Raw genomic sequence first — 22219 nt, 5'->3', positions numbered from 1 at the left:
GACGACGTTTGTTTCCCTTGTAGAGTAGCCCCCGTCAGCCTCCATATGGAAAAAGAGACTGAGACTGGAGAAGATCACCACTTGTGAGGATCGTTCTGGGGCACTCTGGGACCCTGGATCTATTTTAGGAGTAAGAAGCTGTTTCAGTTCCTCTGCCCTCGCTCAGCACTGGGCTGACCTTCCTTTATGGTAAGGCTGCAGGCCTCGGGGCTGCTTGGTCACACAGGGCTCAACTGGCTTCTCACCCAGCTGAAGGTTCATCACCTCCCTTCATCATGAAGGGAGGTTCATCCTACTGCAACCAGCACCATGTAAGGCGAGTCGGAGAGACACGGGGGCAGGAAGACGATGTCTGAAAATAAAGAGCCGCGTCTCGCTCTTCATGACCGTGTCTAGGGAGGAGCCTCCCTTGTGGCTGTCAAGAAATAAAGCTAATCCTCCCCCAAGGTGTGAATATTTCACAGCATCTGGAAGAACCCAGCTACGGCTTTGGGAACCGCTCCTGCTTTGAGGATCTCCCCGATGGGCCTTACTGCTCTCCTCACTGCAGGCAACGCTCTTGCGTGGAGGAGGGACCAAGGCTCTTTTCCTTTCTTCCAAGGGCAGCTCCCTTCCAGCGTATTTTATTGAAACCACAAACCCTGTGAGAGCTGGACTGCTCCTCCAGTGACACGCGTGGGCAGCGTCTGCCCAAACGGGGCCCTCGCTGCTGATGGGGGTTTCTGGTTTCTGCACGTTTGATGGTTGCGAAGCCCTTGCTGTGTTTCCCTTCCTGGCACAAGGGGTCTGGCTGCGGGGAGGACCCAGGGGGCTCTCACAGTACCAATAAAAACATCAGTAACTAACGACCCGCTGGGGGAGAATTCCTGCAAACTCACTCCGCCTCGGAACAGTCGGGAAGGCTGGGAGAGGAAGGGCTGCCAGGATTTGGACAGGCTCTGCGTGTTTTCATTTCCTAGCCCAAAGGTGCAGGCTCCAAAGCAGCACCACAAGCCACTGCCTATGGCCGGGGCTGTCCCTGCTGCCCGGGCTCTTCCTGCGCTCGCCCTGATGCCGCAGGATGAAGCACGGCGGGTGAGGCCGCCCGCAGCAGCCGCTGCCCACGCTCTGTGAGCGGCTACAAAAGCTTTGCTGATGCACGGGAACTCGTTAGGCAGCTGCCGCTTATGGAGCCCTCATGTTTTATCCGTGTGATTTCCACACGCCGAGATGGTGGTTCAGGGCGGGCAGTGAGACCTCGGCTGCCTTTACAGGGAGGTTCTCCTGTGTCTTGTTTTTATCCCTGAAATCAGGTCCACATGGAGCAGCGGCGGCAGCGTAGGCTCTCAAAGGGCTGAGATATTCCCAGACCCTTCCAAGGTGCCTTTTCCAGGGATGTTGCTCTCCCCTCCGCAAAGCCAGAGCTAAGGGCACCGCTGCAAATCACACTGTGCACATTGAGGCGAACAGCACAGCGGGAGCTCGTGTTCTGGCAGCTGCACCGACGACTTGGGTCCTGTGGGAGAAACGGAGCTCCTCGGCAGTGCTGATGAGGCACAGGAATTTCCTAAAGTTGCACTTTTGCATTTCTATAGCTAATATACAAGGAGCCGTTTAAATGGCTGAGGGGAGGCAGGGAAAGGAAAGAAGCAGGAAAGGAAGAAGAGAAGAAATCTCCTGCCCAGGACTTATGACTCAGACGCTGCAGTCAGCAGCTGGGCCCGCATGTGGGCTCGCAAATTGCTTTACCAAAGTCATTCCCTGCACTGCAATACAGAGCCTCCACAGCCCGCGCCGGCGTCCTCGGAGGCCTCCGCAATCCCAGCCACATCCAGGCAGCTCCGGGATGCGCCCCTGGGCGCGCTGCTTTGAGGGCTTTGCCGGGGGTTTCCCTCCTTCCCTTTGCCTTGCTCCCGGGGCTCGTGCTGCACTGGGGAGCTTGGCGTGCCGGGGTGCTCCCATCGTCGCAGCGCCCCGTGCTCAGGGGCGTTTATTTGCCCGGCGTAACAGCAAACTCCAAGAACACCTCAGTGCCCTTCTCCGATCAGATCTACCTGCTGAAGTTTACTTTCTACCCCAAGGACTTAGGTCAGCTGAGGCCAGAAGCAGTCACAGCTATGCTGGCATGGAGAAGTATGTTGAGCATATAGCCAGTCAGAAAGAGAAAAAAACATCAATCTAAAAGCAGGTCTTTCAAATTTACCCTGCAAGGAGAGCCTTGGCTGAGGCAAATTCATCACTCCCTTTTTCAGCTGACCCTCCCCAAATGTGCACAGCAACCAGAGGTGCCAAAGCAGGCCTGTCTGGAGGGAAGGCCTGGCAGAGCGGTGGGACCAAACGCAGAGCGTGGGACCAAAGCACAACCCACTGAGCGCGCGGCAGGGTGCGGGGAACGCCCGGGAACGGCTTCAGCTTGGTGCCGTTGACCTGCTACAGCCCGAGGAAGCGCCAGGAGCGGCCTTACGTCCCCTCTTCCCACAGCGGGGCCGCGTGGGCGCCGGGCGCCCCTCGCCCGAGCGGGGCTCGCAGGGCGGCCCTCAGCCCCGGCCGCGCCGCCGCCGCCCTCGCGGCGCTGCCCTCACCCAAGATGGCGCTGCCAGCACCGCCCCTCAGCTCGCGGCCTCCTCTCGGCGCCCGCGCCGCGGCCCAGCAGGGGGCGCGCTATCCCGCAGGGCGGGGCCGCTCTAGGCGGCACTCTATGGTGCGGGCGGGCCGCGGCGATGGAGCTGCCGCTCGGCTGCGAGTTCGAGGACTCCGTGTTCGCGCAGAGCAAGGAGCGGGGCGCGGGCGGCGGCGCCGCGGGGCCGCCCTACAGCGCCAAGCGCTGCGAGCCGCGGGTGAGCAGCGCCGGCCGCGGCGGCGCCCGCCACCGGCCCTGGCACCGGCCCCGGCCCGGGGGGACCGCGAGGAGCGGGGCGGGGCCTGGTGGGCGGAGCGTGTCGCGATTGGTGGGGCGGGGGCGGCGCGGTGCCCGCGGCCGTGCCGGGCCGGCGCGATCCGGTGCAATCCGGCCCGGTCCGGTCCGGTCCGACCCGACCCGGTGCGGGCGGCGGGGGCTTCACGGGCGCCGCGCTCAGGACGATGGTTGTGATTTTTAAACGCCCCCCTCCCTTGCCCGTTTCCCGGTGTTTTCGCAGTGGTTTTGCAGCGCGGCGGGCGGCGCCGAGGACACCGAGCTGCTCACGGCCCATAAGTTCCGGGGCGACCTGGCGTTCCGCGAGCGCCGGTTCGAGGTACTTCCATGGCGCCCTGCGGCCCGGGGCGAGCGCGGCGCCGCGCAGGAGGGGCCGTGGGAGGCTGCATGCAGGAGACCGGGCGGCCTCCCCGTGAGGAGCCCGCGGCCTCCCCGTGGGGATCACCCCGCGGGTTAAAATGCATCGGAGCTGCAGCAGATAACGTGGTTCTGCCCAGCTCTCACAGCCAGGTATTCCCCTTCCTTGGAGTCTGCCAGGGGTTGACATTAGCCAGCGCAGCAGGAACCGCTCTGCGTACCCAGAGCAGGGCTGGCCGCACGTGTCCGTCCGAGCGCTCCGTGGTGCTCGGAGCTGGTGTTGGTGATGGCAGCGTTTGTGACCGCGATCACAAACGGGGGGCAGCCGGTGTCTCGGCACGGCCCCGTCACGTCCTGCTGACGCTCTCGGTCGCAGCAGCCCCCGGCTGTGCTGAGCCCCCCGGCCGCTGCAGCGCAGCCGATGGTCGCGATCCACAGAGACTGACGGGTGGTTTGAGGGCCCCGCCGTCGCTTGTCCCGTTTCCCTGTTGCCTCAGCGTGCCCTGGGTGATACCTTGTGCCTTTGGGGCCGGCCGTGTTCCCCTTTGCTGCTCCTGCCTGCTGTGCTCCTAGCCCTGTCCTCACTGCTCTCTGAGCTCTGCAGCCTCTGCAGTCCTAATTCCAGGGTCCAGTTCACACAAGCTGCAAATCGGCCTCTCCTGCTCATTTCAACTCTGAGAGCTTCTGGTTCCAGATAATGCTTTGCATTGCAGGCTCCCTAATGTCATGTCCCTCAGGTCAGCTTCTGGACTTGTGGGTTTGTTTTCACCTCGGTTTGCACTGGCTCCTGTTTCTTGCTGTTATTTCAGTCTTGCTGCCACCGTGGCTATGCGTGACAAATCTGTTTCCCATGTCCCCACTGAGGTCCCTTGTACTGGTGATGCAGGATCTACCTGCAGGTCTTTTTGCCAGTTCACTGCCAGGGTTAGATCCCTGGCTTGTAACAAGGCAAACGGGAATGTCCTGCAAACTTCCTCACATACCTTTGCCCCAGGGCTACTGCACTTACTGGGCAAAGGAAATCTCTTGCTTTTGCTTGAGAAGGAATGTGAGCTTTGTGTTTGCCAAGGAAAAAAATAGGTTCCAGCCATTATGCTGGGAGGTGCCTAGGGTGTATTGCCTGTAAGTTGCCTCTTAGAACCATTCAAGTTTGCAAGAAATAATTAAACATTCATTTGGAGAGATGAGAGAAGGAGCCCTGCTCTTTAGTTGTCTTGTCTGAGCACTCACACAGAGGGAGAAGAACCAAGACTCCATTCTTACCTTCACTAAATACTTAATATAATGTATTCAAATGTTAATTGGAGCCCTGCCGTGTGCCCTGAGCATTAAGCCATGGAGTATTGCTCATTCTTGTCTTTTTCCTTGGCCCAATTAATATTTAAATATTTCATGCAAATTAGAACCACCTTACAGGAGTGATGGAGAGTCACCATCCCTCTGCCTTGCAGGTTATTCATGTGAGGGACACAGAGTTTCAGACCTTCTCCCTGAGAATATTGGAAACCAGGTGCCCCAGATTTGGGATGAGCACTCTGATTGCCAGCCAGGAGAGAGGTGCCTTGGCTCAGGATCTGCAGGTGAACTCCTGGAGCCCCTTCTGGATCCAGCCTGGTGGGGGAAAAGTGTCTGGGCTTAAACATGAGCTGGGCCCGAGGTTGCTGTTCCCCGCCCAGACATGGGTGGTCCCTTTGGTGTCATCCTGGCCTCGTTGCTGCCAGCTGGGGGTAGCTCAGTCTGGAGGAAGGAAACGGGGGCTTCAGCTCTGGAATTGTCCTTGTAAGTCTTTTAGCTTATAGCTCTGAACAAAACATACTGTCAGGCTTGCCTTTAAGTAAATAAATATGTCTTTTGCTTGTTTTGCTTTTCGTTTTGTCACCACCTTCCTAGAGAGCCTTGTGTGAGTACTCGAGCTGCCTGCTGCTCCTGCCCCACAGTAATGTTGCAATGAGAAGAGATGTCCAAGAGGGCCAGGCCCGGTGTCTGGCTCGCCTAGGAAGGCACAAGGAGGCTCTGGATATTGCAGAAAAACTGGTAACGAAGCTTTCCTTTATACTTCTAACCTAGAAATATTGCTAGTAATTTTTTTATGTGCAGCATTTTCTGGAAAAAGAGGCTTTGCGTGGAAAATCCTGCAGGATGTTCAGTGCTCGGAGTGTTTGGTAAACAGAGGGTAACTGTCACTGCAGATATAATCACTCTTTAGAAATCAGAACACCCTGTACCACAATGAGCTGCCTGTGCAAGGAGGCTGGCAGTCCTGGAAGGAATTAAATATCATGCTCTGCTAGGCAGAATTAATGTAATGTAATTGGAATTATAAGAAAGGGGATAAACGGGTGCTTAAATCTTTCCACTATAAAAGTGACAGGTCAGAATTTCCTTTTATTTCCGAGCATACCCTGCCAACCTGCCACCAAGAAGAGTATCTAACCACAAGCAGAGTTTTCCCCCCTAAAGGAAAATGTCCAGATGCTTGGCAATCTGCTGAGATTTTGCTGTTTATTGTATATAGAAGGTGTTCATGCTGCAAAGAAAGGCAGCTGTACAAAGCTCTACATGCAAATGATAATATTCAGGGACCTTTTTGTCTTTCGGCCTTGGACAGGGCAGCTAGGAGAGTGCTGTCAACTTGATCATGCATGACCTGTGCCATGTTGTGTTATTTAAAATATTTAGCAGAGTTGACACGGTCCTGTGTGATTAAAAAATTACCTTTAGAGATACTTGTGTGTCCTTATTCAAAGAGGCATTTTTGTAGGCAATGATGTGGTCCTACGGCTGGTTCTAATTTATTTTCTTTTGTTTGTAGAGAAGTGGTGCTACTAATACAGATCACCTAACGACTGTTCTCAACCTGCAATTTGCCATTTATCAGGGCGTGGAGAATGTAGGAAAAGAGATTACGTGTCTGCAGCAACTGATCTGCTTGCACCCCTTCAACCCCTGGTACTGGAAGTCTCTTGCTGAAGCCTACACGAGCCTTTTGCAGAACCTGCCTCCATCATTCACTCCAGAAACGAAACTAAGTCACTCCGAAGAGGTTGGAATAAGTGACAGTAAATTCAAAGCAGCGACTGGAGGAGGGGGTAGTTTGCAGTCTCTCAGATCAGAGAGCCAGAAGGAATGGTTTTGGCCCAGCCTTGCTGTAGAAACTAACAATCAGAATCCAGTAACTTGTAGCAACAGGCAAATAATAAAGGAATTCTGCACTTCCGAAGAAGCTGAAAGAAGGGACCAAGGGAAACGAAAAGCATCTGAGCCCTGGGAGCAGGACATTTTGAAGAAAGCTGGGGTAAAGGCCTGTGCCTCGTTTATTAGAGCAAGGTAACTAAATATTTTCTTAAGATGGTGTGGGTGTTTTTTCTCAACCCAAAAAACAATTTTAAGCATTTTATTTCCAGCCTTAATACTGCGATTTTACATTTTCAGTTTAAATATTTGTTTCTTTATCAGCAGCACGAACAGAACCCCCCTATTGCTAGAGACCTAAGGAATAAAGGCCACCAACGTGGTAGTTGTGAACAACTTACACTTCAGTGGCAAGGGTAGACTCTAATGTCACATGGAGTTAATAAAGTGTTTTTTAAATGATTTTAAGATATGAATCTTTCAAATCATTATATATGAAAGTATTTGTTCTCCAGCAAATACCCCTATTAGAGCATGACTACTTTCTGCTCTGATATTAAAAACACAGCAACTGAGTTCTCCAAAAGGGAAGACTGGCCAGTCTGCCTTGTAGGAGAGAATATTTGAGAGAAAAAGGGTTATTTTAATAATTCCTCCTAGTTTGCATGTGGATGAGTTGGAAAAGTGAGCTCTGTGACAGCAGACTGACAAGAGTGCATTAAAATGCTCTTACTTTTTCTTCTGTTGCTTGCTAATATTCTTGCACAAATCAAATGAGCTCAAACATAATCTTTCAAAGAGATAATTAGGAACCATATTTTATTTTTTATTTTCATTTGTTTATTTATTTTGGTAAAATAATCTTGCTTCTAGATAATGTATTAATCATTGCAAATGTTAAAGGCATTTTATGAACTTCTGCAAATATTTACACTGAGCACCTTGAAACTGTCCTATGAACGTGAATTTTAAGAAATTTAAAACCATCTAAAATTACTTCTGACTGTGCTGTGACTGAGAGGATCCCTGAACTGTTGAGAAGTTCAGTGGATTTTACACTGATACAGGACAGTGAAACCCCTGCCCAGGGCTTATGCATTAAATAGGTTTTCTAATATACTCAAGTTTACTGAGTTTAAGTGAGATGTAAGTGTTGCATAAACTAATGAACAGGGTAAATTTCATCTGAAAAATATTTTTATTTAATATTTATTTATTTTTATTTACTATTTATGTAGTTAATAGGATTCTGTGTTAAAACACTGTGAGTAATTTAATCTTTCAGTTTTGCCAACAAAATAAAAAAGAGAAATGCTTTATTTTGAGATTTCATTCTTTTTATATTGAATGGCTGCAAATTTTGAAGCAAACGTGTGCAGGAAAAATCCTTTCCATTTTTATTGCTTATTTCCAAATCAAAAGTTCACAAATGGCTTGTTGGCTCAGACTTGTGATTTTTGATATACATAACGCTCAAATTAAGACTTGTGTTGAAGACTTGAGTCTTCTGTTATACAAATACACATCTGTATTTTAACATCTGCTTCATTTAACTTCAATAAACGTGGTAACGGTGGTTGTACTTTTATCACAGCAGTCGTGTAGCACAACCCTGGTGGATTCATACACGTGTATTGGTTTGCCTGCAGTTTTGGCAGTCAGGGGGAAACACTGTTTTCAAGTGTTACGTTTTAGTCCTTTGGGGGGTTGCTGCCTTGCCCTGTTGCCAGCGGTGCCTTTTCTAACTGTCTGTCTCATTCCAGGCTTTTACTTCAGCTCGCCCAGTTGCAACAGGCGTCCTTTGTTCTGGAGAAAAACACCAGGAGTCAGAAAGAGATTGAGGACAGAGTGAAACACTTGGGTTTCACAGCGAGCTCCATGCAGGCCATGACCCAGGTAAGGGCAGGTCTCGTCACGGGGCCGCGTCCTGCCGAGGCGCCCGAGGCAGCTCCCATTCCAGCTCCTTCGCTCTGGAATGGGAAGGAGGCCTCAGTGAGGGCTGAGGATCACTAAACACTCCCTTCTTTCAGCAGATCCCCCCAAAACAGGGACATTCTCATATATATATATGTATATATTTAATTCATTCTGTCCAGGGCATGGGTTCTAGTTTTACAGAACTACAGAAGAGCAGAGTAATATTGCATAGCTTTATTCATAAAAATTAAACATTTGTGGGGCCATTTATGGAATTTCTGACACTCAAAGGGGCAGAAGGGAGTCAGTGAGATTCTCACTTTCCTGTCACAATTAGGGCTTTAAGTCACTAAAAGCCAAGTCACTGCCAAATTGACAGGCAGTCTTTGGGATTTCATCCATGAGAGGGCAGTAGCACGCAGAGGATCTCTGATTTTGAAAAGATTGGGAAAAGAAACTCCTTGCCCTGGTCTGACGGGGTGGTACTGGAGGGGAGCTGGTGCTGGGGCTTCTGCCTCTGCTGGGGAAGCAGGATCCCCACCCTGGGGCAGAGCCAGGGGCTGCCAGGGGCTGTGGGAGCCTCAGGCTCCCAGTTTGCAGTATTTATCGCAGGAGGCAGCACACGAACAACTGGATCAGGACACGGGAACTTCCCCTCGCTGCTTCCCCTAGCTTTTCATGTGAAGAGACTTTTCATGTACAGACCTTTTACTAATGTAATACTGCCTGTTTTCCCTACAAGTTATTTTCTCATTTCCCATCTCCTTCCATACCCTGTTGGCAGGTTATGGGTGCGGATCTTCTACCAGAAAACATAAAAGAGGAGTTTCAGGGAGAGGTCAGGTGCATGGACTCCTCAGCGCTGTCGTCACTGGTTGCCGCGTCTGCTACAGAATTTGAAGCAAAATGGTTCAGAAATCTCCAAGATGATTTATGTCACTCTGACACACAATTTTATTCAGATTCATGTAGCCCATCTTCAGTAATTTAAAGGTTTTATTTTATTTATTCTCTTAGCTTCAGGTGATGATGGAGTGATATATGCAATAAAGTTCATATTGTATTTTTTAAGTATTCTTATTCTGTGTGTTTTTATCTTTTCAGAAAATATATATAGTGTATATTTTTATTTATATGTATATATATATACACACACAAATACACACACACACATATAAATCTCTGTCTCTACAGTCTTCAGGTCCTAACAATTTCTTCCTCCTCCTTTAGACATAATTTGCTGTGATTTCATGTTTTCCTTGTTGTTTTGCTTGCAGTACCAAAGGGTGCAGAGAGAAATAACTGGCAATGGAAAGGTAATTCAGTGTACGCAGCACTTCGTAGCTGCTGCTTCTACACAGACCCCAAAGCCTGGAGATGCTGGTTAGGAAGTCTTGGGGCAGCACCTGGTACAGACAAGCTTCATGCTAAGCTGCCTGCACAACCTCTCCAGAAGAGCGGGATGTTGCCCTGGGCTGTGTCGAGCTCCCTTTGATGGCGCGGTGACTCAGTGCCATTAAACCACATCCTGGGCAGCCTGTTACGCAGGGCGCCCCGGCGAGCTCACCCGGGCGAGCGCTGGTGCACTGAGCGCCTGCCGGAGCGCTCGCCCTGCTCACACGTGTGCCCTCCTGGGCACAAGTCATCCTCTGTATTGGCTGTTAATCTTCCTCATGATTTGGCTCCCCAAAAGGAGGCAGGATTTGCAGCGAGCTGTTGGAGCAGCAGAGGAAGCACCGAACGCTGCCACCCGCTGCCTGGGATGTCCAGAACCCTCTTCCTTCCATGCCTGGGCAGATGCTTTGGCTTGCGGCTGCCCCTTGGGCTGGCAGCACAGACTCCGTCCGCGCCTGAGTGTGTCACGGAGAGCAAGGCCAGCTCCTCGGAACGGGCAGGATTCTCTCAAGCAGAACAGTCAGCTAAGACGTTGCTGTTAATCCTCCAAGAAAACCACGTGGAGCTCGTTCTCAGTGTGTTGCACAGTTACTGTCCCAAATAGGCCGGGCTGGTTGCATCAGGACTAGCAAGTAGTCGCTCATGCCGTTTGCTTGTGTGTGTCTCATCTGAGCTACTTGGGTTCCTCTGCATTTGATCGGCTCGCTCTCTTCACCCCACCTTTTCACCCCACCTTTTCACAGGTAGTTTCTGCAGCTGCCTGGACCCGCACGGCTCCGTGACCGCTTAGCGATGGAGCCTGTGGGAGCTTGTCAGGATTTTTTGGCACAGTTCCCTGCTGAAATTGTAAACTCTGCTTGTTTTGCATCAAAACTGAAATTCCATTCATTTGGCGTTCCAGTTCAGCTGTCGTCTGAACTAGCACAAGCTGTACCCTTGCTCCAGGGTTGAAACGAGCTGTTTTTAACTCACTGCGCTCCTCGGCGGTGACGAGCCGGTCCCCTCCGTGCTCCCGCTCAGCTGCGTCCTGCACAGCTGCTGCTGTGGGCAACGGTCCAGGAGCTCCCGTGGGCGTTCGGTGGGTCCCGAGCAGAGGAAATGGAGGTTTTGGAGGTGTCTGCAAACCTCTCCCCTCCCTCACCATCCCAGTTGGCCGCCCCAGCAACAGCACTGGGGAGCTGAACCAAATCGAGAAGAAACATCTTACCCGGGCTGGAGGCATGTGGATGTTTTACTCTGTTCCTGTTGATTTCAGAAGCAGCAAAATGTGTTTCCTGCCAAGTTGAGTCACTTAGCTTTGGGAAGAGGAGATGCTACGGTGTGCGAGGGAAGAGAAGACGAAGGAAAAAATGATTCTCAAGGGGCATTTAATGAGAGTCACTTTTCTTTTTCTACAGGAGTGGTTGCCATGTTTGGGAAACAAAATAAGATTGTCATAGGAATGAAAAAGTCAAATCTTTTACCCCAGGAATCCTAAAAACGATGCTATGTACAGAGATTTACAATTATATGCAACAGCTTATTGTTCATTCTGGACTCCAAAATGAGATTCCACAAGTGGAAAAAAAGCCCTCCCTGCAGCTTGTGCTTAGGTTTCTGTTTCCACTTGGATTTGGATGAAATCTTGATACAATGCTGGTATAAGGAGTTACTGATAAATTAAGCATCTAATAACTTTCTGATTGGTATAGAAATCCTTTATTTCTGCTCATTAATTTTCTTGTAAATATTTCATGGCTCCCACCAAAGTTCGTGTCATTTTCCAGGTTGTCAGTGAGTTTTTCTGCTTTGCAGGTGCTCCAATTCAAGTTGCCGGTCCTCCGGAATTCCCATTTATTCAATGGGAACTACAGCTACCCAGTTTCTCTTAAAAAGAAAAACATCAGAACCTGGAGGACCTCTAGAGTAGAGCATCGGTGTCTCTAAGGTGATGTCCAGTGCCCACGAGCAGCGTTTCTAAGATGCAGAAAGCCCTCAGGTGGATCTCAGTCCCAGCAAGGGTTGTCAGCAGCGCTTCGCTTCTCCATGAGGCTTCGCTTTCCAGGCTGACTCCGTGGGAGGTTTTGGAGTAGGGAAGAGTGGCCCAGGTTGGGTGCCTGGGTCACTGCTGAGCGTGACCCTGTTGGCAGTCACTGGCCGGTGCCCTGCGTCACCCGGGCTCTTGGTCATGGTCCTTTTGGTGCCTCACAGGCCGGGGGAGCGTGTGATGGTGACGACAACACGTTGGTTCTGCCACCATGGTGGCTCTTCGGCGAGGAGATCAGACACTTGAGTCTGCTGCACCGGCGCCTTGCACAACTGTGAAAAATCTGCAATAATAAACTGAGACTTAACCCTCTTTCAGGTGCCTGGCTGCATGAAAGAGTTGACCACCCGTGTCACTGAGTTACAAACACACTTCCTAGAGCAGGGGCTGGGTGGCAGCAGCTTTACATTGTCAGCAGCCTTGTGTATGTGCGTTCTTAACCGGGGTCACGCTACACCCAAGGTTTAACTGAGCTTTTTAATTAGTGGAAGAAGCCTCCCTAAGGACCGGAACAAAACAAGAGCCTTGAAATCATCCTCCTTTGACATCGTACAGGATTTCTATATTCCTCCGTGCCCAAGCAATTGCCACACAGGTCCTCGCGGCGCTCGCTCGCGCTGCGGAGCCGGGCGGATGTTACACAAACAGGTTGGCTTTGTGAAGGCACCTCCAGGGCGAGTTCAGCCCTGTCCTGTTGGGCTCCTCCTGCCGGAGCCGGATGGGTCTGTAGATGTTCATGTTGTTGTACAGAGCGGGGGCCGAGTCGTAGTGGGGCTGGTAGTAGTTGGCCGGGAGGGCCGGCGGCGGCGGCGGCGTGAAGGACACGTAGCTGTGGAAGGAGTTGACCCTGCGCAGCGGGGACTGGGGGGCGAAGCTGCTGCTGAGCAAGGGCAGCGGCGGCCGCCTGGGGCTGCCGGCCGAGAGGCTGCTGAAGGGATCCGAGAGGGTGTTGGCGCTTCCCGGGCTGCTGTCGGAGGGGCTGCGCCGCGCGGCCCAGGCCGTGCCGAGCAGGAAGGGCCTGGAGCGCGGCGGCGACTTGGGGCCCCTCACGGGCTTGGAGAGCGCGTAGAGGTGGCGAAACTCCTCGTCGAAGAGCTCCACCACCTGGCCCGTGAACTTGGAGAGGAGGTTGCGGTGGACCTGGCCGCAGAGCCACGTGAAGCTGCAGGGAGGGAGGGCAGAGGGTTAGTGTCAGCGAGGGTCCCGCGGGAGGAGCCGGAGCTCCGTGTCCGTGCGAGGATGGGGATGGTGTCGCAGCTGCGATTTGGGCCAGCTCCTGTCAGCACTCTCGGACCCGGATCACGCTTTGCTATTGCAGCTGCCTCTATGGCTGTCAAGGAACCTTGGAGCGTCGAATAACCTCCTGGAGGGAGGGTGAAAAGCAGCACCCAGAGCCCCCTAGCGCTGTGGGGCCCATTGCCTGCAAGGGAGCTCGGACCCCTGTGTTAGGTGCTTATCCCCACGTGCCATGCCGAAACTGAGAGCTTCCCATGCAAACACATAGGTTGCCCCTTCTCTGCAGGCTGCCATACCTGTTTGGAAGTAAATCCCACCCAGTACACTAGAAAAACGGCAAAAATCCTGTGCCTGTTTTCCCTGAGTTGCTGAAGAGAGGCCTACAGAAAGCTCCCCGTCTCTGTAATTTCCCACCCCTCACAGCAACCCCCCGGCCTGGTTTTGCACTGTGAACACGGCTGCCGTTGCCCCAGGGTTGCTGAGAGCCGCCCTGGCTGGCGGGGCGCTCTGCAGAGCTCCTTCCTGGTGGCTTTGACCAGGCTGTGGGCACCGGCGGGCCTGACGGGCGCCCGGAACAGAGGCACGAGGGGGATCTGCCCGTGCAGGGCCCTTTTGTCGAGGGATTGGTTTGGACAGAGGTTTTTGCACTGCTGAATCACTGCTTCGGGAGCGGGGAGGGGAGCCATGTAGAACAGAGTCCATGGAGAAATCAAAAACCACCACCAAGAAAACCCCACAACAAACCAACCAGGGAATGAACAACCCCCTTGGCCCCGCGCTGGCGGTTGGATCCCGCGCGTCCCTGCAGGGATGGATTCGTGGCCGAGCCGCCCTGCCCAAGCCCTCGCACGGGCCAAGGGCAGAGTTGATCCGTACCCCGAGTTCCTGGGAGTTTCCCCATGGGCTGCTGGAAACGGGTTGGCCCCGGTTTACCCCACGCCGCCCCAGCCCTGGTGGGCCGCGTGGGGCACAACCAAGCGCTCGCTCACACTCACACTCACCCGAGCAATGGCTCTGTAGCAGGTTTTTAGAAACAGCTCCCGAGCGGGAGATGCCGTGGATCTGCTGGAGGGTCCTTTGCCCCTAACAGTCACTCACAGCCAGTGTCAGCCCTCTCTGCTGTCCATAAGACAAATGGATTTTGTCCCCACATGCTTCGGCTGCAACCAGTGAATCATGGATGGATGGAAAGGCTGCTTGATTTCCCCAGCCCGCTCCCCTCGTCGACATTATAGACCCAGCTAAGGTGGAATATGCCTTTGTAGTCATGCCGAGAGCTATTCGAATACCATTGCTAATAATTACAGTGCAGAGGGGTCCCTTTTCCTCCAAGTTAAAATCACTCTTGTTTCTACCTGCAGAAGCCGGTCAGGAAGATTTCAGGTGTAAAAGAAAACTTGCAACTGAATAAAGTGAGAGCCAGCAAGCCCATAAAAAGCCACGTGGCAAGAGGCAGCTCTAACCCAGAGGAACCCCCAGACCAGTGCTGAGCTTGCTGAGCTTAAATGGTGCAGAGATCTTTTTCTCAATGTCCCCTCTGCCTGCTTGCTGAATAGGAGCTTATGTTGTTGGGTAAGTCCCCTGGGGTTAGGAGATCCTGCAATAGCACTGGAGAATGACAGGAGTGACTGCACAGGGCTTTGAGGGTTGTGTTGTTTTTACAGGAATGAAAAGAGATGGCAAAAGGAAGCCTCTTGGTAGAGAGAACGTCTTGTTCTGTCCCTCTCCTTTCACACATCCTGTCCTTCCCTTCTTCCACTCGTATATAAATCTGCTGTTGCATTTTGGTGGAGGTTTAGAAAAAAACTGAAAGCTGAGAGAACAACACAAAACAGAGTGGCCAGTAGAACCTACCCTGTGTGTTCCCTCGTTTGTGTCTGATGGTTCATTTGGGGTCTGAGTTTGAGCTTCCGAAGGACACAGCTCAGGCATTTGTTAAGCTCATCTGGGTAGCCTTGAGACTCAGGAATTTTATTTATTTGATCCAGGCTCAGAGCCTCAAGTCTGACAACTTTTGAATCATAATTAAAATCCCAACTGTTGAGTTTCTACATTTTGTATCTGGAAGAACCAGAGCAGCACAGAAATGGAGAGTGTATCTGATACTACAGATCCAGCTCGCAAAGAAAAAGTTACAACGATTACATAGAAACTTTCTGTCTGTGAAAGAAACACAAGAAAAAAAACAGGATGTCTCCAAAGTATCTGTTTTCCCTTTAGTCACTATACTTGTCATATGAAGAACAAACCTTTAGATAAGCTGAGTGACATATGCTGCATTAAGGGATCCTGAGGGAGATGGGAATGTGTCTCAGCTTGTGAGAGCCTTTCATGACCCAAACGGTGAGGAAAGCCTAATATTAACATGCACATCGGTGCCAAACTGCACTGGCAAAGTCGTTTGCATCAGTCTTGAACATTTAAATCAAATGCCATGTTCTGTAAGGATCTCACATAAGCTTTAAAGCAAGTTAGAAATCATGTTAAATGGATTGTTGAATATTATATAAAGAATGGGAGGTTTTTTATTAACCTCCCCGCCCCCGCCCAAACTCAGCTGTACAATAGCTTTCCTTGGCACTTTCTTTGTGAAGTAATACATTTAAAAAAGATTAAATAAGCAAACAATAAAAGGTCCCACAGACATGAGCCGCAATGGTTGGTCTCACCTGTAAGAGCCAGAGAGCACGTATCTCCAGTCAGAAATAAGAAACTTTTCTTGTATTTGTCCTGCAAATTTCCTGCCTGATTTGGCACAGTAAACCTCTCCAGTAACGCTGCGGACTGAAATATTCTAGTAAAGAAAAAAATAATGCAGAATTAATTAAAAATACTAACAGAATTATTTTTAAAAATTAATTTTTAATTAAAAAACAGAAGGAGAGGGCCCTTTTTCCCCTAGTCTCTAGCTCCTCACGTCTTCATACTGTCATGAGATCCTCATGATTTTTCTAAGGTTACATTTGAAGGTTTGGGGACAGCAGAACCCTTGTCAAGCCTTCTCTCCTGCTCATATTATTTATCTCACGCAGGAGATAAAGCTGCCTGGAAACCTGCACAGCCGGAGCTGCAGTGTCAGCTGGAGACCAACGCTGCCCCTGCCGACGTGAGACACGTGTCCAACACCAGGACCTCTCTGTCACTCCACTGACAGCAGCAGCTGGCACAAGAAGTGACCTGATAGTTTTATGCTGCCTGCAGTACATGGCAGCAGGGCAAAAACCTCTGCTCCCCTCATCCCGCATGGATGGTCTGCACTTCTGCTCATATCCATAGGGATCCGATGTAGGAGCCAAGGCCCTGCAGGAGCAGCACCAAGGAGTCAACTCATACATCTTGGAAACCTCCTTATTGTAGCAGCCCACCTGCACCAAGCAGCACAGCACCGGGACAGCCTCAGGCTACTCCAGGGGACTGTTCCTAAAGTCCCAACTTCCTTCAGTTTCTTCTGGCACAGATGAAGAAGGACTGAGCTAACAGCCAGACACTGGCTAGATATGGGGCATTATCCTCAAGAAAAAGCTTTAAAAACCTCGTTCTATCACACTTCAAACACCCGAGGGAGTCAGTACCTTGAAGAGCTCCTCAGCGACCTGCAGCTTGTCACACATCTCGGAGAAGAGCTTGATGTTGCCGTGGTCCAGCAGCAGGTAGACAAACACCATGCGCTTGTTGGCCGCCTCCAGGAGGTCGCAGAGGATCTCGGTGTCCGTGAACACGTCCATGACGATCGCGAGCACCTGCGGAGAGCCGAGGCCTCAGCAAAGGGGCTCACACAGCTCCAGCTTGCCCCTGGAAGGTCCTGGGTCTTTATTCATTTGTATATATGTGTATATATATATTGAGCAAACACAAGCCTTAGAATGCGTATGTGCATATTTCTGTTTCTCTCCCTAAGTGCCTGATTCAGTAAGATTTGTTGCTTCACTCTGTTCATCGTATAGCTCCTATATAACATTCATGCTTTAGTGAGGTTATTTTAATGAAAAAACACAGCAAAACCCGGGAACTTGCAGGCGAGATTTCAGCGCTTGGGCGCGCGTGGAAGCCGTAAGCAGAGGACAGGGCCACAAAGGTCCTCCATGGACCAGGGTGGGCAACCCAGACAATCTCACTCATGCTGTGAACAGCTTCGAAAGTCAACCAGATACCCACAGTTACTGTGAAAGCCTTTTGCAATAATATGTACAACTGCTGCCTCCCTTTAGTCACCAGAGCCCTGGACCAAGCCCTTCAGCACCGCTAGACACCACAGTGTCTAGGCTGGCCCCTTGGGAGATGCTGTTTAATAAAGGCTGCCACTGAGACACGCTACTCGAAGAGCAGTTGTCAGAGGTTTCCTGCCTGTCAGTGCTATTCTAGCAAGCTCTTGCAGTGTAAATTAGTTTGCTAAGAAGGCCATGTAAGACTGGGTAGAGAAGTGTAGGTTTATGTTACGCTTTTCATTTTTTTCCCCTACAGATGTTCTCTCAGGATGAAAAATGGGACCGGATTGAAGTATCAGCTGATGCTTATCCTGCTTTTCCCCTGCTACTTCTTTTGTCATTGCATCTTGGTGAGGCTTTGAGCTGACCTGTAATTCCCGTGACATGCTGAGCAAGCAGAGCACGTGAGAGGGGGCCTGCGAAAGGGGCATCTCCCCTCTGCTCCCCCTTTAGCACCATCAGTCCCAGCGCTTGCAGGAGGATGAAGCCAAGACACAGAGTCTGGGGGACTCCGGAGCTTGTGCCAGAGAGTGGCTGCTCCAGAGGTCTCCTGCTCTCACCCCTTGCATTTCCCCAGACAGCTGAGATTTGAAATGGAGCTTTGGAAAAAAAAAGGAGTAATAAAACGGTTTGGTGTGACTGAGATAAAACAAACAGGTGCTACGAGTGATGACAACGTTTGAGAGCAAAGTTGTGAGGAAATCCAGCAAGAAGGCAGAACCTCTTCCCAGAAATGTAACCTTGTCCCTGGTGTCACTGGGGGGCTCTCTCCCCGCCCTGGGCTGAGGCTCTGCTCTCGTAGGTGCCTTTACTTGCAGAAAGAAATCCCTGAAAGCCGCCCTCCGCTTCAGATGTGCTCCCACTTTGACCCTGTAAAAACTCCGTGGGGGCTCCACAGCCACCACTGCCCAATCAGGAATCCTGAACTTCCCTGCTCGGCTGTGAGCTGAGCCTCACATTTATGCAAGGGCGAAACTCCCCGATGCTGATGAGCAGAGCCCTGAAATGTCTAATTATTGTTTTTTTTTTTTTTTTTTCCATAAGGAAGGGGAAGTAAAAACTAGAGAGTTGTTGCTCCCACACCTGAATGTCTGTGACAAAAGCGTTTTGTCACCCAGCAGCTCTCGGCCAGCAGTGTGACCCTCACGGGACCCTTTCCCTGATGCCTTTGCTGCTTCTCACTGCCGTTTACACACCAACAACAGTAGTTGTATAACACAGCAGCGGCCTCCGAGCATGCGTTCAGGGGAGAAAAAGGGATTTCTGCTCTTTTCTAAAGTCATCGTCGCAAGAAGAGCTGCTACGAGGGTGAGGAAGCACCATATCAGCTCTGAAACGACCCCTGAATGTCGCTGTCCCCGTGCGGGACCGGGTGCACTTTGGCCTGACACCGTTCTCCCCCCTTGCTGAAACGGGGAGGTGAAGGAGCACGGCGGGAGAGGGGTTTTTCTCTCCATACCTGCGTGGTCTTGTTGATGTAGCGGCGGATGATGTCCCTGATGTTGCTGTTCTTCTCCGTCTGGAAGTACACGGTGGCCGTGGACTTCTCCTTGAGGTAGGGCTTCTCGGCGGCGCTCCACGTGTGCAGCAGCGGTGGCTCGCTGCTCTCCGACGCCGTGGGGAAGTAGGTGCCCGACGGCAGCGACGCCGCCTCGCTCTGCTGCCTGGCGCCGGCCGCCCCGTCGGCCGCGGGCTCGCTCGCGTAGTACGACTCCTTGGCGTGCTCCCTGATGTACTGCGCTTCCACGGAGGACAGGAAATCCACCTCGCCTTCCTTGCCCAGGGTCTCCAGGTAGGAGTCCGTCCCCCCGTCCAGGAAGGCATCCGTGGCCAGCCTGATGCTCTCGTTGTGGCTGAAATCCGCTTTGGCCAGCTTAAGGGACTGGTTCTTGATGTCCTCCAGCCTCTTCCTGATCTTGCCCGTGTGCCTGGAGTGGCTCATGGTCCGGTGGCGGAGCAGCCGCTCGGCAGGGTAGCCCGCGTGCGTGTGCACCACGCAGGCCGCCCAGCCCTTCTCGTCCGGAGCCTGCATCCCGGCGCGCGCGCGCTCCGCCGAAGGGATTAATGATGAACAAAAACAAAGAGATCTTGGTACCTCGGGCAAGTTCACGCTCTCCGATCTTGTTGGTACAATTATCTTCAAAAAAGAAAAAAAAGAAAAAAAAAAAAAAAAAAAAGATCTCGCTGGCTTCTCCGAGGTACTTCAGCAACAAATCTGTTTCCAGATGGGACACAAGCACAAAGCTGATTAGATTGCTTATCTGAGAGGCACCCACCTTTCCCCACGGGCATGCGGAGGATTCAAGTCCAATTAGCAGGGCTGTCTGATTCGGTTCGTTCTGCCTCCCTGGCGCATTCTGGGGAAGGCGCGAGCGAGGAGAGCGCTCAACCAAAAGCAGGGTGGCTTCCAAGCATCCTTGCACAATCTTCAAAACAGCTCCAGGCTCCTCGGGCTTCCCATAGGGTTCATTGCAGAGCGAAAACAATTCCGATGGGCAGCTGGGACAGAGGCACCAGCCATGGTCAGAGCTTCAGAACAGCAGAGGGTGAGGGACTCCTGTCCAGACCTACATGCTGCCAGGCAAGCGTAAAAATAGCCTGAAATTTGTCACTGTGTCCCGTCCGTAGCACGTTGCTATTACCATGGACGATGCACTAATTTATTTCTTTAAAGCTTTGTGACTACTCCGTCCTATTAAAAGAAATAAATACCCTTTCCCAAACATCCTGAATATTATGTGGAGGGAGGGCTGTGAGCCAGCCTCAAAGCATCAGCAATACAAACACTCATCATCTGATTGTGCACATTTTGTTTCTTTTCCTTTTTTTTTTTTTCCCTTAAGTTGCAGCTTCTGGAGTCACGTTGTCATACTGGAAGCTCAGCTGCTGTGTCATTATAAAGACTAAGACGTTTCTCAGCGGGGGCAAGGAGCAAAATACCTTTGGGGAGCCAGGCTAACTGGTACGACCGCACGGAGATGAGGTAAGACAGGGTGTGAGAGCAGCACGCATTAGGTATTCCATAAATACCTGTGTGCATGCTTTGACACCGAGGCACGTGTGACACACTTCTGTCACGCAGGCAGCGCTCACCCTGGGCTCTGCGAGTCTGCTCCGCGCTGGGGAGGGCACCGAGGTGCTGCAGCTGGAGCATCCACGCTCGTCCTGCTGCTCACATGGGGCGAAGGGACCTAAGTGCAGTCTGAGCCGGGGCTGGTGTCCCTTGCATCAAGGTGCTCCAGAGCAAAGATGTTTCCAGGGCTGTGTAATCTGTTTTTTTTTCAGGAGAGCTACAAGCCCAGATTCTACACCAAATGGGGCTGCCTGATGGGAAAAAAGTAATTGTGTATTAGCATGACATAAAGATATATATATTAAAATAGAGAGGGATAAGATGTAGTTCTGGTTTTTAAGCTGGGGGCAATGAAAGCCAAGAGAGAGGTAAGAGCTGGAGTTCCCCTCACTGCTGACCATGAGGCTTCAAAACCTCCCCCCTGCCCTTCCCCCAGCCCGGCACCTGCCCGCGGCTGTGTCAGGCACAGCAAAAAGTCATTAATTACCTAGTGACCTGCTAAGCGCAATTATGCTGGAGACGAGGCCGCGTAATTAACGTGACGTGCGCGATCGCGCCCCGCCAGCGCCGCGGCGGCCTCCCGTGCCCAGCCGCGCTCTCACGGAGCCCTCCGCACCCAACCCCGCGCGGGGTCCCACGCTGGGGTCCCGCACTGGGGTCCTTCCCTGGGGTCCCACGCTGTCACCTGGGGTCCCACATCCTGGGGTCTCCACCAGCACCCGGAGGTCCCCCACATTCAGCCCAGGGCCCCACAGTTTCACCCTGGGGTCCCGGACAGTCACCCAGGAGCTCACACTTCACCAGGGGTCCTAAGCTGTGACCTTGGGGTCCCACAGTGTCACCCTGCGACCCCACCGTATTACATGATGGTGCCACAGTGTCACCTGGAGTCCTACACCATCACCATGGGGCCTCACAGTTGTTCTGGGGTCACACACAGTCACACACAGAAGCACAATGGGGCCCTATACTGTCCTCGGGACTCCACATGGTCACCTCGGGTGTCCCAGAGTGTCACTTGGGGTCCCGCCCATCACCTCAGGGTCCCAGAGCGCCACCTGAGGTCCCCCCACCATCACCTCAGGGTCCCAGAGTGTCACCTGGGGTCCGTCACCATCACGCCGGGGCCTCGCGGTCGCTCTGGGCTCCCACACGGCCACCTCGGGGGCCGCAGGGGCAGTGTCGCCCCCAGGTCCCCGCCGAGGAGCCCGCGGCCGCCGAGGGGACCCGGCGCGGCCCGGTCGCCTCCGCAACGGCCCGGGCGGCGCCGCCTCCATGGGCGGCGCGCGGGAATCGCCACCAGCCGCCTCGTTAGCGCAGTAGGTAGCGCGTCAGTCTCATAATCTGAAGGTCGTGAGTTCGATCCTCACACGGGGCAAAGGCGGGTGACTCTTTTTCTCTTCTTCTCGCCCAAACTGGAGGCAGGGCGGCCTCCGCACCACGGATGGTAAATCCGAGCTCCCAAACGCGCCGATACAGCGCGAACCACCGCAGAACCGCGTTATTTATTGATTATTTTTTGATGTGTGGTCTATGAAGAGGCAGTTCCAGCTCACAGGCCTTTGCTTCCTGCGTTCCAGAGGGCTACTGAGTGAAAACCAAGTGTCCCGGCAGGTCAGAGGTGCAGTCTGGCCACGTTAACTAACAGGGCAGGCCAGTACAAACTGCTGCAGAAGCACAAAAAAGCAGCGGTTTCCTCCAGGAAAAGCGCTCTGGTTTGTGCACCCCGACACCTGCACGTTTCAGCAGTACCTATGGCCCAAGGTGCTGGCCAAGGAATTTGTTTTTCAAAAATATACATAAATAACCACACATCAAGTCCAAGCAGCTGCAGGCCTTGGAAAATAGGCACTTTTTTGCATCAGTTACTCACTATAATCTCCAGCAAAGATCTTTGCCTAGAGTTTTTCTGCTCTTTGGGAAAATGCGTCTTCCCCAGATTCTACCAAGATTTTTCCCAAAGGATCCTGCCTGCCCTTCCTGTG

At 52.2% G+C, this 22219-nt stretch overlaps 2 protein-coding genes and 1 non-coding gene across 3 annotated transcripts; 2 read left to right on the top strand and 1 right to left on the bottom strand.

The window, feature by feature from the left end:
* The first annotated feature begins 2699 nt into the window (after positions 1–2699).
* CUNH8orf76 (chromosome unknown C8orf76 homolog) lies at positions 2700–9371 on the top strand. The gene is made up of 6 exons (XM_088533341.1): positions 2700–2816; positions 3117–3212; positions 5141–5284; positions 6063–6577; positions 8146–8278; positions 9084–9371. Exons 1-6 carry the CDS (start codon positions 2700–2702, stop codon positions 9288–9290), a joined length of 1212 nt encoding a protein of 403 aa, XP_088389467.1. The 3' UTR covers positions 9291–9371.
* Positions 9372–12356: 2985 nt separating this feature from the next.
* On the bottom strand, positions 12357–19193 carry SACK1A (scaffolding CK1 anchoring protein A). The gene is made up of 4 exons (XM_010221607.2): positions 18621–19193; positions 16529–16696; positions 15626–15750; positions 12357–12882 (listed from the first exon to the last, which is right to left on the bottom strand). Exons 1-4 carry the CDS (start codon positions 19191–19193, stop codon positions 12357–12359), a joined length of 1392 nt encoding a protein of 463 aa, XP_010219909.2.
* Positions 19194–21539: 2346 nt separating this feature from the next.
* TRNAM-CAU (transfer RNA methionine (anticodon CAU)) lies at positions 21540–21612 on the top strand. The gene has a single exon. It is a non-coding gene; the product is annotated as a tRNA-Met (tRNA).
* Positions 21613–22219: the final 607 nt, after the last annotated feature.

This window comes from Tinamus guttatus, unplaced genomic scaffold (genome assembly GCF_059628265.1).
Source record: "Tinamus guttatus ecotype Peru unplaced genomic scaffold, ASM5962826v1 Tinamus_guttatus_pri_ptg000492l, whole genome shotgun sequence".
Classification (NCBI taxonomy): Eukaryota; Metazoa; Chordata; class Aves; order Tinamiformes; family Tinamidae; genus Tinamus; species Tinamus guttatus.
This window is presented reverse-complemented; position numbering and strand designations above follow the sequence as displayed.